At 34.6% G+C, this 13,983-nt stretch overlaps 2 protein-coding genes across 2 annotated transcripts; one reads left to right on the top strand and one right to left on the bottom strand.

Moving 5' to 3' along the window:
• The first annotated feature begins 27 nt into the window (after nucleotides 1-27).
• Nucleotides 28-2,225, top strand: shv (DnaJ homolog shv). Its single transcript, XM_012378563.2, has 5 exons — nucleotides 28-183; nucleotides 538-925; nucleotides 1,003-1,271; nucleotides 1,363-1,649; nucleotides 1,735-2,225. Exons 1-5 carry the CDS (start codon nucleotides 89-91, stop codon nucleotides 1,797-1,799), a joined length of 1,104 nt encoding a protein of 367 aa, XP_012233986.1. The 5' UTR covers nucleotides 28-88; the 3' UTR covers nucleotides 1,800-2,225.
• Nucleotides 2,226-2,972: 747 nt separating this feature from the next.
• On the bottom strand, nucleotides 2,973-11,174 carry LOC105678863 (uncharacterized). Its single transcript, XM_012378562.2, has 5 exons — nucleotides 9,929-11,174; nucleotides 7,735-9,429; nucleotides 6,925-7,147; nucleotides 6,392-6,689; nucleotides 2,973-5,574 (listed from the first exon to the last, which is right to left on the bottom strand). Exons 2-5 carry the CDS (start codon nucleotides 7,831-7,833, stop codon nucleotides 4,059-4,061), a joined length of 2,136 nt encoding a protein of 711 aa, XP_012233985.1. The 5' UTR covers nucleotides 7,834-9,429; nucleotides 9,929-11,174; the 3' UTR covers nucleotides 2,973-4,058.
• Nucleotides 11,175-13,983: the final 2,809 nt, after the last annotated feature.

Raw genomic sequence — 13,983 nt, 5'->3', positions numbered from 1 at the left:
TCGATATAGAAATTAAATTACGCTTTCTCGCAGAACCAATAAGAAGCTACCACGATTCAAGCTTTAAAGACTTGGATGGTGTACTTTGATGTTGTGTGTAACGTCTGCTAGGATGGCAGGATTAAAATTAAATTGGGTGTTATTTGTAAATTTAACGATATGTGTTGTATTAACAATAGCTGGGTAAGAAAGAAAAATGTCTTTTTATAATATTTTATATGATAATCCTTTGAAAACAATTTATAAGTACTAAACCGCATAACCTTTTATTCAACTTACTCTTGTACTCTTGTAAATTTTTACGTATATCATAGAGAGTTATTTAATAACTTTTTTAAAGTCAAAGATAAAGACAGAAAATATACAAGAGTTTAAATTATCTTTTCAATTTTATTAATTGTGAAGATTAGTATATCTTGTATAATATTGTCCACATCATCACTCTGATGCAATTTTTTCTTGATTTTTTTCATTATATGAAGATGTGCAAAAATAATAGAGAGCTTATTATAATATATTATTATTTTCTTTTTGCAGAAGAGATTTTTATAATATATTAGGTTTATCACGTAGTGCAAGTACGCATGCAGTAAAAAAGGCTTATAGACAATTAGCAAAAGAATTGCATCCTGATAAGAATAAAGATGATCCAGATGCCTCCCAAAAGTTTCAAGACTTGGGGGCAGCTTATGAGGTATTGTCAGATCCTGAAAAAAGAGCAATGTATGATAGATGTGGAGAAGAGTGTTTAAAAAAGGATGGCATGATGAACAATAATATGGATCCTTTCGCAAGTTTCTTCGGTGATTTTAGTTTCCATTTTGGTGGAGAATCTCATCAACACCATGAAACGCCTAGAGGTGCAAATGTCGTGATAGATTTATTTGTTACTTTAGAAGAATTGTACAGTGGCAATTTTATTGAGGTAAATTTTTTTATTATAATTAATATAACATAATATAACTTTTTTCTTTTCAACCTCATTTTGTTGCTATATTTCAGATTACAAGAAATAAGCCGGTTATGAAGGCGGCAAAAGGAACAAGAAAATGTAATTGTAGGCAAGAATTAGTTACTCGCAATTTAGGAAATGGGAGATTCCAAATGACGCAACAACAAGTCTGCTCAGAATGTCCAAATGTGAAATTGGTGAATGAGGAACGTGTATTAGAGGTAGAAGTTGAACCGGGAATGGTAGATGGTCAAGAAACCAAATTTACAGCTGAAGGAGAGCCGCATCTTGACGGAGAACCAGGCGATTTGATATTAAAGTAAGTGCATATATCTTTCTATATCTATAATTTGTCAAATAGAGATTTAATATAGCTATATATATAATTACAAACCAACTGTTTATTGTAGGATACGAACTATACCTCATCCCGTTTTTGAAAGAAGAGGCGATGATTTGTACACAAACATTACTATATCCATGCAAGACGCTCTAATAGGCTTCACGATGGAAATAACGCATTTGGATGGTCACAAAGTGACTGTTCAAAGGGACAAAGTTACCAAACCTGGTGCCCGTATTCGGAAAAAGGGTGAAGGGATGCCTAATTATAATAATAACAATCTCCATGGTACTTTACATATTACTGTTGATGTCGCATTCCCCGATACCGATTTTACAAATGAACAAAAAGAAGGTAAGGCAAAGTGCGCTACATTAGTGCACGAAATTTTCTCTATTTTATTATTGCGTGTTATAAATTGTTTTATTGTATATTTTAGAAATAAAGAAGTTGCTGCAGCAAAGTTCTGTGAACCGAGTATACAATGGTATACGTGGCAATTAGATATCTATATGTACAAAGTGGATGCAAAGTGGATGCCTCGAATGTATGTATGTTTGATATTGTATGTTTGTATTAAGAGCGACTTGCTTCCTTGTTAAGAAATGCCAGTGAGTTTGATGATTTAATTGATGAGGCTGGATAAACTGAATACACATGTGATTCCATATAAATTTTATCACCAGTATATGCAAACATTTCATATAGAGGCAAAAGACTGGTTAAACTGGTTCTTATCGCCAACAAGTTGAGTCAATACTGAGTAATGTTGAGTCAACATAAAGTAATTTATTTAATAACTTAAGTTATATTCTGTTTGGTTGAATCACATGAGTGACGTATGAAAGATTGATATACATGCGAACAATTTTTGCATTTAATATTACAAATTAAAGAGAAAAAAAAATAAATAAAAATTATACTGTCAGATTTTTGTATTTTGCATTAAGAGCGAGTTGCTCTTATAATTCTAATTATTTTTTCCGTGATTTTCGTTATCTTTTCCCACTTTTCCTCTTATGTTTCCTCATTACTTCACATTTGATTGACCGTAGAATAAAAAAACGATTGCTATGCCATGGTATCTTTCGTGATGTGCTCGAACGAATAAGCAAATTAAGTAGCGCGATAACAGCAAGAGGGAAATGGGCAAAAATAAGGAAAATAAAAAAATGTAATACAAATGTAGCAAATGTACACCAACATGAATATACGAAGAAAGTTCTTGGGTAGTGATTTCAAAAGATATTTCAAACATTTCTCAGTAAATCGATAATGATTATATAGTATCGTAATTAAATTAATAAACATGCAATATTTATAGCCGACTTCTTTAATTCGAATATCTGAATATTTTACGTGACAGTAACTTATATATAATTCAGTCGGAAATACATTCCACTTACAGTATAACAAAGGACTTAGTATTATTCTTCCTTTACTTAGACTTCAACTGTAAAAAATAAATATACCAAAACATTTGATATGAAGTATGTTATTGGAAGTTGTAGAACATTTCATTTATATGTTGGTGCAAAGTTCTTAGGGATTATAAAAAATTCTTATTGGAGATTATAATTTCATTTAAATATGTAGAATAATTTTCAATAACAGTTAACTAATTTATCCTCGCAATTGTGAAAGAATAGTTTCGATGAAAAATATATACCCATAGAGAATAGTAAAATATCCTTTTTTATTTGTATAGCGTCGGCGGATTGGTCGCTCAGATTGATCGCCGTAATATGTTGTTACATTAGTTTACAGATGTTAAAAGCTTATTGATAATCTTAAGAACTGATAGAAAAGGTGCGGGACAGTCCGTACGATAGCCATTTTGATACGAATTATAGCGAAGGAAATACATTTCTTCATCGAATTAGTGTAGATCTGTCTGACTATGACGTTCGTGCGAATGAGCAAGCAATGGCAAGCAAGTGATTGAGTGAGAGAAAGATGCAGAGAGCGAGGTGGGCGCGAGCATCTAATCAGACAATTCTACATAAACATTTGTAGATATCTATTATTGCATAATTCACTTAATCACAATGAAATGTGTGGAAGAATATATGTGTAAATGAATACTGAGTTGTGCGGAATGTTCGCGATACAATAAAGGTTCATAAATATCGTATCAAGATATATAGAATATGGATTTTGTGGGTGATTTCTTTATGTTATTATCAAGCTGCTTGGCGGTTGTACATACAAAAACATTGTCAGTTTTCATCAGTTGGAGTTTGCCAGAACAATTTTACACTGTAATTGTTCTCCAAACTATCTACTCCAGTTCTCTTCAAGTTCCGATTTCAATTATCAGATATAAAATATGAATATTCTAATAGTCACTTGCGAAATTGAGTGGAGTTTGTCAAAATAGCTTTATATGTAATGGTTCTCTTAACTGTCTAATCGAATTATCTCTAATATCAAGCTTCAGTTTAAATTATCAATTACAAAACGTTAACACACACTTTAATAATCGTTTACAAAATTGTACGAAGTTCATCGGAACAGTTTTAAGCTGCAATTGTTCTCCAAATTTACTCAAACTTCAATTCTCCTCTTCGCTCCGATTTAAATTATCCTATAAAAAGTGAATATTCTAATATCTATTTTAAAAACTTGAATGAAACTTGTCGAAACAATATAATGGTGTTCTAAGCTATCTAAGTGAACCTCAGTTGTCTTCAACTTCAAGCCCCGATTTAAATTATGAGATACAAAAAGTTGACGCGCCAACCATCATCAGATATGTCGCGCCTAAAGGCAGTAGCAGTACAGACGCATGTTGAATTCGTCAACGCAGGCACTCTGCGTGCCGTAAGCGTTCAGTCTGCTGACCGATCCGACTAACTTGCGAGTATTGTCATCCGCTTTGTAGCGTATCGTACCTTCGAAGACCGCATCACCCGGCACAGTCTGTATAGTCACTGTATAATCCATCAGCGTCGCGCCGTCCGTCATGTCCAGCCACACGTTCGCGTCCTTGATCAGCTTCAGGCGCAGCGTCGCGCAGAGCGGATACCTGCTCAGCATGGTGTTCAATTCATTCATGAGGAACGACACGCTGTCTTGAAGATTGGTGTCGTTCTGCGAGACGGTGTTGCTGGTGTGGCACATGCACCAGTGATTCGCTATATGCGCCATGTCGCAGGTGCGAGTGTCCGGCACCGGCATGAACCAGCTGATGCCGCGCGAAACCGGCGACGCCGCTTGCACCCTGATGCGCCTCTTCAGGAACGGCTCACGCAGCGCTTGCGGATTCAGCAGGTCCTTCAACGTTTCGTGAAGGTCGAAGGGCGTCGTGAGACTGTGGCCGTTCCTGCGCAAGTTGCCCCAAGCCAGCGGGTACTTCTCTCTCCACCATTGCGGCAGCACGATGAACACGAACGGCAGACTGTCCTCGATTCGTCCTTGATACGTCTGCCGAAATTGACCCCACCGCATCCCGTGGTCGCTCATCACGATCAGGGCGGTGCGACTGAGCAAACCCTCGCGCGACACGTACTCGACGAAATCGTGATACGAGTCGTCGCCCTGCCTGGCGTACGTGAAGTAGTCGTGGGTGAGACTGGCCTGCCAGATGAAGGCGAAGTAGAGCTCCGTGGAGAACTCGAGCGCTATTTTGCGGCCGTAATCCAGCAGGCAGTCGAACGTCTTCCTCGTGCCGAGGCAGAGGTGAGCGTTCGACTTGTGGGTGTTGCCGATGTCGTTCTCGGCGCCGACGAAGAAGGGCCGCTGGTAATAATCCGTCGGCGGCTCGCTGAATCCCTTTTTCAGGTAATTGAACGTGGTCATCCAGGAGGCGTCCTCGCCGAACATCGTGCGGTAACCGGCGGCGCTGAACTTCTTCCACAGAAGCGGGCAGTCGTCGAAGGTTTTGTCAGTCGTCTGCCAGCATATACTCTGCAGCTCCTCCTGACTCAGACCGCTCAGCACCGGCACGAGATTCGGATACGTGTTGTCAGCGACCTTGGTGTAGCCCAGCATCTCCACCGCGCCGAGGGACTGCAGGATTTTCAAGGTCTTCGGCATCATACGGTGGAAGTTCATCCTGGAAACCGAATCGAGTCCGATAACGAGGACACTGAGACGATCGCCGGCGGCCGAATCCGCGCTCAGCGCCTGCTTGCATCTTTCCTCCACCGAAGGCTTGCGAGGTAAGAAAGCGTAATAATCCCTGTATATCATTTCGTTTTTTCGATAACACTCGACCTTTACGAACTCGGTGTTTACGGTGAAGGAGCCTTGAAAAGGATAGCACTGTGCGTCATATCTGAAAACGTGATGAAATATTAGTATGATTCTATAATATATTTAGACCGAGCATTAAATCGTCATTTAAAGACAAGTCGAGCTACATTGATCTTTTTTTTTCTGTCTATAGAAAGAATTATAATCTGGAAAAAGTAACTCGTTAAAATAGTCTTGACTCCGAAAATTGTGCTGGCAGCTATTAATATATTTTAAAATCGTTATTGTGATTTAGGGACTTGCAAAATTAACATGCTGAAGAATACGTGTTATCACAAATAAAAGTAAAATTTTTTATATTAGATAACGAATCGAAATATTATTTAATTATTACATAATATTTCTTGATTTTAGACTATATATTTATAGAGATCACAAAAAGGTGTTATTTAGATAAACGTTATTTTGATAAGAAGCACCTGATGCAACTTTATTAATTTGCTTGCATAATAATAAGTGATTGCTTCTTACACAGGTATAAATTTATGAAGTTATACGTATAATTAATTTTTTATTTACTGTAATCCATTGAAAGATAGATTTTCTGATCAATTTGGAGTCGATTTTTCCGAAACTTTTAAATTTTCCACATTATATATCTTTATAGCTAAGCTAGAAAGTAAAATTCTATTGAAATTTGTTTAAAATTAATTAAAGAACGTAGTTCTCCTATTTATTTGTCTAAGCTTAATTCATAAAAAGCACTTATCTTTCACAATAATAATTTAGAAATCGTCGATGCATCGATAGTCGAATTTTTGTTAAGAAAAATTTGTTATTAAAATTAAAATCACGAGTTACAAAATCTTATATATAAATGAATTATTTATAATACTAACACAACAGAATTATCGTTGTCCTTTGGCCGCCAAAACGGTCGCCAGCAGCAATTTATGCTCTCCGAGCTGTTGTAGAATTCGTTCCATGCCAGCGGGTTAATAAACAGCGCGGTATTATTCGCTTCAATTAGTGGTGGAGAATTTCCATATTCGCATTCGAAAGGTGTTTCCTGAGGTATAAAACGTTGAACTGCGGGATCGAAAGGATCCATAGCAGGCAGCCGGCATCCTTTGTTATGAACTAGAAATCCGCCACTACCTATCGACGTATACGTGGTTGACGCTGATTCATATTCCTCTGAAAAGTTTGCAAATTAATAATTAAAGTAGGCACGAAAATGATATAAGCGAGATTATTTTCATCTATTTACAATTCAGGAATTATTATATTTTGATATTTTTGTTTAAAAAGAATCGGTTTTCTTAAATTGATTAAAAAATCTACAAATAGTTATAAATTTTTTCGAATTTTTTAAACCATTTTTCTAACAATAAGAAAAGAGAATAAAGTGAATTGTTAATTTAATACTCACGCGTTGCTACAGTTTGAGGGTCCGATTTGGCCATTGCACCGAATCGAATAATCCGAAATTGACCGATGTTGTAATTGTTGATAATGAAAAGTGATATTAGTAGAAAAATCAGTATTGCGATCAGCCATCTTCGTAGTCGTAGACCTCCTTTTTGTATTCTGGTCTTGATTAATGCCGTGGCACTCTCATCGTCAACAGCTTTTTTGCCGCTGCGGAACAGTGCCTGTCAAAGAAAAAAAGAGATTGACACGTTTTACGATAAGAAATTATCATTCTATAAAAATTGCAAATTAAATAGATACAATTAAAGTTTTACAAACATTAGAAATCTTAGTTGAAATATTGTTAACTAATGCTTCTCGTTTATAATTTTATCAAAGAATAATCGAATTTTGAAACAAGCTTAAAAGTCTGTTCGCATTTCAATGTATTTTGGATATTTTGGAGACTAAAGTCAAAATTGAAAGAATCAATTAACGTGATTAATACTTTCAAATATGCATATCTCTGTAAAAAAGCATCATCTTAGTTGCAACTTTAATCTGTTTTTATACGCTTGCTAATTGTAATTGCTTGCTAAAATATATTTTTAGAACAACATTAATTTTTAAGTCAGTTGTAAGATATTATTTTCTAAAGATATTTTTTTGACTTTAGCCTATTAATTTACCGAAAATCTAAATTTATCTTATCAATAAAACATTGGAAAATATTGTCTAAAATCTGATACGCGCTTAACAAATGAAAACAAATTAATTATTACGTGCAGCATGCTAGAGAAGTTTCGGAACAAAAGGAAATGTACTTTACCTCCTCGGGACAATGATGTTCACGCATAACAAAGCGGTTGGTGCGCGCATCAAACACTTTCGTACATGTGAGACGCAACTCCACTATTAATATATACATTATGTCCACTTATTTGATAAAAGATTATCAAATAAGTGATTATGAATCACGTTCCAGTAACTAACCACTGTCGATAGCGATAACAGGGAACATTGATATCGTAATCGATTCAAACATCTGTTTCGTTAAATATTTGAAATCATACACGAATTTACGACGCACAGACTTATGAATCTTTCCGCTGCACATTTCATCAGCGGCTAATACAAAAGGGATATGTTAATAATGAAATGTTTTCCATCGTATTAAAATTCTCGCACAAAGAACAGCAGCTTATGACATAAAATTTAATTGAGCAGTCTTGGTCCTTATATTTTCCAGCACTCTCTTTGCAAAAATCAAATTTTTCTTCTATCAGTCCTTGTTGATATATGTATCGTCCTTATATCGTTTTTAATTATTGATTATGAAGCTCGTTTTTAATTATTGATCGTCAATTTTATAATTCGCAACGGGAAGCGCAATGAACAAATGCATCGAACATAGCAGTATTTACACGAGTTAACCCGTCGTGTAATACGCGCGTGCAAAATACAAAATGGGCAAACGTATCTATTGATATCGAAGCAGGTATCGTTTGCTTAATGATTGTCTATTTGAATGAGCTGCAAATTGGCGAACGTTTCCTTTCTCTCTTTCTTTCTCTCCTTCCCGTTGTTCTCTTTTTTTATTCTCTTTACGATCATTAAACTCACATTTCTTCTACGTGATATGTTCGTATGGTCCATGAATTTTGTAACGATGATTACGAGATTGCGAGATTAATTAGCACGTTTCACAAATGCAATCCAGCCTCTTGTTGATGTTCGCGGCCGTCGCCATGGACCTGGAAGACTAGTAGATCGTTGACTGGACACCGCGGTCGTTCAGATAGCATATATAACAATACATTAATCAAGAAGTGTCGCAGTGTCATTCGTTTCAAGGGGCGTTTCAGTTTAATCGCTACAATTTGTTTCGATTTCTCAATTCGACATGTTTGCTAGTGCAATAACGTACGCGTTGGCTCTGCTTCTGCGAAACGCATATCGATTCTCATTATTTGATTTATGATTTTCTCATTATTTGATTTATGATTGTGCGAAATGTTGTTCGAATTTCTTTATATCTGTTTCATTCACACTTGCTCCTCGACAGTCAGATCCCTGTACTTTTGTTGTTGAACATGTACATTGAACGTTTTTTTTTCGCCCGTATAAAACTAAACCGGTCGTTAATGGGTAATCTACATTAGGTCTAATTTAGTTGAGAGACTTCTATCTGTCACTTCTATCAATTACTATCAATCACTCGCACTATTGTACTGCTCCTTTTGAGATTAAACTGGCAGCATATGAATATTCCCGTTCAAGGCGGAAGATCGCTCCATCAATTATTTATCAATTATTTCCACCACCGTGCTCGTAGCAATGACGTACAACTAACTGACTGCAGCGCATAGATACAATGTATCTATGCACAGAGCAACAGAATCTGTTCTTTCCTGCTTCTTCTTCGTCCCATTTAAAGTTTCACTCTTTTTTTTTCTAGCATCTACTTGATTGCGCGTTAATGGCGTGCACATCTTCAGAGAACATGTATCCATCGATTGTATTTCTGAAACAACCAGCACAATTAATTATGTCTTAGACATATTTTTTCCTTTTGTGATAGACGGTCATTGATATTTTTCGTGATATGAATACAGAATATACAGTAAATACTGCAAGTGTTTTGTCTGCGAGATTTTTACTCAAATAATTTTATTACGATTTTATTTAATTTTATAATACTTATTTATGAAGTTTCTGTCAAACCACAAAATCTATAATACTTCGATAAAAAATAATTTAAAACAAGATAAAATATGAGAAAAATAAATGTTTCTATGAAGTTTTAGATTAATCTTTTCTTGTAAAAATTGTTCATTATTAGATAATATTTTTACATTTGTTTATGCCTAAGTTAACATCAGTCTGATCCATATTTAATAATTCTGTTTCTGTTTTTATTTTATCAAAGAAAATCAACTTGTACGCGTAACGCGATTTTCAGGATAACCGAGTTAATTTATTACTACTTTGCGTGATTAATAGAGAGAGCAAGGTATACATACATTCAGCCGAGCCTTGTATCTTCGTGCATGTGAGTTTGAAGAAATGAAGTTCTCAGACAACTATTTTTCTGTAATTTCCACTGTATCTCATTCACTGTAGCTTCGCAGGTACAACTGAGCGTAATACATGTTCATCGGTGCGCTTTAGCGTTTTCCAGCGTTTTTCAATATCCAAGTCTACAATTCTTCTCATAATGCAATTTTAATCTGCAAAACAATCTCGTCGCTCCGTCTGTCAATACAATAGCTGTTGCTTCTTTAATTAATACACCGTCAGCCCATCGATCGCATTTGCTCCATACAGAATCCGCACTCTCGCCGGAGAGCGATACGTACAGACGCGAACATCGGGAGGATGCAAGCTCCTCGTCTGCTGGAGGAATGTATGCAGATCGGTATTCGACTACCGACCGATCGGCATCTTCCCCGTCATCTTTGCGCCGACGTTCGGTCTGTCATCAGCACGCGGGAGAAACCGCACACGTTTCAACGGCCGATTCTCTCGGAGATGCTTCAGGCAGGCGTTGCCGCGTCCCGGCGGGCTTGGGGTTCGACCGATAATGCGTGCGGACGCCCTAGTCGGCCGAGACTGGGCGAGAGGAGATGAGACGCGGAGGAGGACCAGGGTCTCTGGTCGATATCGGAGCGCGCGCGCTTCTTCGGCGCGCACGGCAACGAGCGCCGAGGGAGCGACGGCCTGACAGGTCAGCGCACAGTGCACAATTAGAATAAAATCAAAACAGGACAAAAAAACTGTCTTAGAGAAAGTGCAAAGACGGAGGAAGGCGAGGAAAATAATTTTCAGTGATGATATTAATGCGTTAGAAAAGACGTATGGGCGCACGGGGTACAGATATCGTGTATTATAACAGTATCTAAGAGATTAGATTATATTACCCAAACTACACACACTTATTTTGTCATTATGTTATTTTCCTACATATTCATACCGCTTTTACGTTGAACTCGTCATTTTCCTTTATGCTAATTTTGTATAAATCAATACCATAAGACAATATATATTTTTTGGGAAGAATTTTATCTGTTTAGGAATCACTGTGCGATGAAAGTCACATATTAAAATAAATTACACGATTGAACTGTATGAATAATTTAAAATAGAAACGTTTAAATTATTTTTATGGCTTGAGAGAAACTAATGATCGAATTGCGAAGATTTGCTTATTTGAATAGTTTAAACATCGCAGAAAGTTTAAGCAAAATCTTCGCTTAATACATTGATTAAGCGTATTCAGATATACATTACAAGTTTGGAAATTTTGACGAACATAACATTCCAACTGTTTGAATTGTTTAATCACTGGAGAATTTCGAGCACTACTTGCAGTCGAGCGCACAATCACTGTTCACCTGTCTCACTTCTCTTAATGTCAATTTTTTTTGTCGTTTATCGATGATCGTTAACCGATATATCAGTGCCGTTTAATCAGCGCTTATACAAAACACAGCTCTATGTTCGAGTAGCTTAGGATTGAATTTTAATCTATTATTTAGAAAATATTGGAAACTCTTTTGGGATATATTTTTTTTAGAAAAGTATGTCTGTTCCTTCTTTAGAATTTGTTTGAATCTCATAATATAATTTTATTTTGATGTTTTTGTCATTATATTACTTTGGGAAAGTAAATTATTTTAGACAATAATCCAATTTATTTAATTGTATTATCAATATCAACAAACTTGATATGCATTATGCGTTACAATGATTTATTTATCAAGGTTATCATTTCATTATCTACAGTTATAAAATCTGAGCGAATTAAGCGAATCAAGGACAGCGAAACATTGATAAGTTTAATATTAACAGTGAGTAGTATATATATTATTAAAATAACACAAAATTTATTGCTTATATATATATATTAACTTTTATAAATTATATTGAAAAAATGGAACAGCTTTTTACTAATTTTTTAAAAATATTCGAAAATAATTAATACATAGATATTTTAAAAACTCTGAAATAACTTAAACAAAACTTAAAAATTTTTATAGTTACTTAAAAGAATTTTTCAAATTTTTAAAGTTACTAAACAAAACTTTAATAAATTTTAGGCCAGTCTAAAGTAAATTTTCCTAAAAGATATCACATATATAATCACGGTATACATACAAAAAAGTGAGAGTTGTACATTCTGAGCTTTATCTTTTTTATATTTGTTGATAACAAAATATCTGTATTTAATTTGTATTAAGAATCGAAGCTATATGATACAATTAAATCTCCACATAGAGCTTATTCTCGATTTATAATTTATAGTAGTACAGACATGTACCAAATGGTAATGTCGTTTACCGGCAGTGAGAAATAAGTGTAGTTATCAATAGTTGATAAACTTACAAGCTGTGTTATCAACAAATGAAAAGTGTAATGGAACATGGTTATTGTAGATTTTTATACTTTTATCTTTTTCTTTTTATTTTCTCTCTTGCGCTATTTTTTCATTACTTTATATTTGTTTATATTCAAGTAAAAAAACGATTAAAAAATACTATATTATTGATTTATTACCATCAAAATCTATTACCATCGTGATCTTTTGTTTTGATACTTGTTGAATGTATCGATGATCGATGCAGCGCTGCTTGCATCTATTTTTCAGTCGCCATGACACTTTGTGCTACGAGGCGGCTTGCAACGTACAACGCGAACGCTCTGCGTTTATGCTTATTATGTATTTTACCCTTTAAAAGTGTAAATTAAGTACAAATTCTTGTTGTGAGTATTGATTAAAGTAATGCGCGATTGCTCGGACGTATTATTTTTACCGCGGTTGTGCGGGATTAATTGTGTTTCGTCGATTTCAATTTGCACTACACCGATGTACATTCCGTGTGAATTCGGTGCAAAATCAGTAAGTATAGATTCCGACGCGGGAAAATAATTTAAGGGTAGAGAATGTATTTTATTTTGTGTTTCGTATATCGTAGCGTAATAATTTTGCGACGTAAATCAATGATTTTTAAGAGTAAAAATTTAAATTAATCTTGCATGCCAATTGATTCTTACATTTTTCTTGCATATAAATTATATAAAGGTTACACTTGTTGCTCTGTGTTGAGAGACATAGTTGAGAAATAAAACTATAGAGAGGTTATATTGGAGGTTAAAAATTTAATTGCAAGTGTGGAATTATCATTTCTTAAGACTGATATATGATATCTAACTAGAAGAGAGAGAGAAAAGTAATATTTCTTATGAATATGATATAAAATCTGAAATCTCGAATTACATAATTACGACAATCTTAATTTGCTCAAACATTTCGGATAAATTATTACAAAATTAATGAATTGTTGCGATTACTTCAATACCTCAATCACTTTAACATTTTGATAATCGTAATACCTCGACATTCAAGATTACTCAGAGTATAAACTTCGAATAATACAATCATAAAATGCGTATTTACGGCTCATTCTTATATATTTCTTTCTTATTTTTGTTTTCAAGATTTTCTATATAATACTTATTTTATATTTTTAGGAAATATATAATATTACACAGCAAAGCTACAAGAAACAGATCTGCAGCGTAAGTCTTTTTCGCCTTCTGCTCTATCATCATTATTTCTATAATGCATCGGTTTGCAAAGTGCGAATGTTTTGTAATTAATTATGCATTTTATTCCTAAAAAGTTCATAACGAGTGTGAATTTGTTGTGCCGGGAGTGCCGATTAAAGTAACGGGCGAGTGCTTGCGTAATTTTTGTAATTTTTTAAAATAAAGTTTACAGATTTAAATTTTGTATAGTAGTACGCGAAACAAAGTGCAAGCATTCCTTAATTTTTAGCATCAGTGACATTGATACAAAACAATCTAAGGCAGATTCTGTGGCGGAGCAAACTGCAATACCCTAGTTAGTGAGTACAATTTCTTGCTTATTATTAATATGTATTTAAATATGTATATATTATTTCATAAAAACATACGTATACAATTACAATTTTTATGTATTAAATATTTATTAATAATTAATATTATTCAAAATAATTATTTGAAATTATTTATTAAAACATTTATTATATGTGTT

This window comes from Linepithema humile, chromosome 2 (assembly GCF_040581485.1).
Source record: "Linepithema humile isolate Giens D197 chromosome 2, Lhum_UNIL_v1.0, whole genome shotgun sequence".
Classification (NCBI taxonomy): Eukaryota; Metazoa; Arthropoda; class Insecta; order Hymenoptera; family Formicidae; genus Linepithema; species Linepithema humile.
This window is presented reverse-complemented; position numbering and strand designations above follow the sequence as displayed.

Excerpts from the sequence above, each read along its gene's own strand:
- shv (XM_012378563.2), top strand. The coding sequence starts at position 89 with ATGTTGTGTGTAACGTCTGCTAGGATGGCAGGATTAAAATTAAATTGG. Across the intron at positions 184-537 it reads GTTGTATTAACAATAGCTGG|AAGAGATTTTTATAATATAT; the intron begins GTAAGAAAGAAA and ends TTCTTTTTGCAG. Across the intron at positions 1,650-1,734 it reads TACAAATGAACAAAAAGAAG|AAATAAAGAAGTTGCTGCAG; the intron begins GTAAGGCAAAGT and ends TGTATATTTTAG.
- LOC105678863 (XM_012378562.2), bottom strand. The coding sequence starts at position 7,833 with ATGTATATATTAATAGTGGAGTTGCGTCTCACATGTACGAAAGTGTTT. Across the intron at positions 6,690-6,924 it reads CCCTCAAACTGTAGCAACGC|AGGAATATGAATCAGCGTCA; the intron begins GTGAGTATTAAA and ends CAAACTTTTCAG. Across the intron at positions 5,575-6,391 it reads GACAACGATAATTCTGTTGT|ATATGACGCACAGTGCTATC; the intron begins GTTAGTATTATA and ends TCACGTTTTCAG.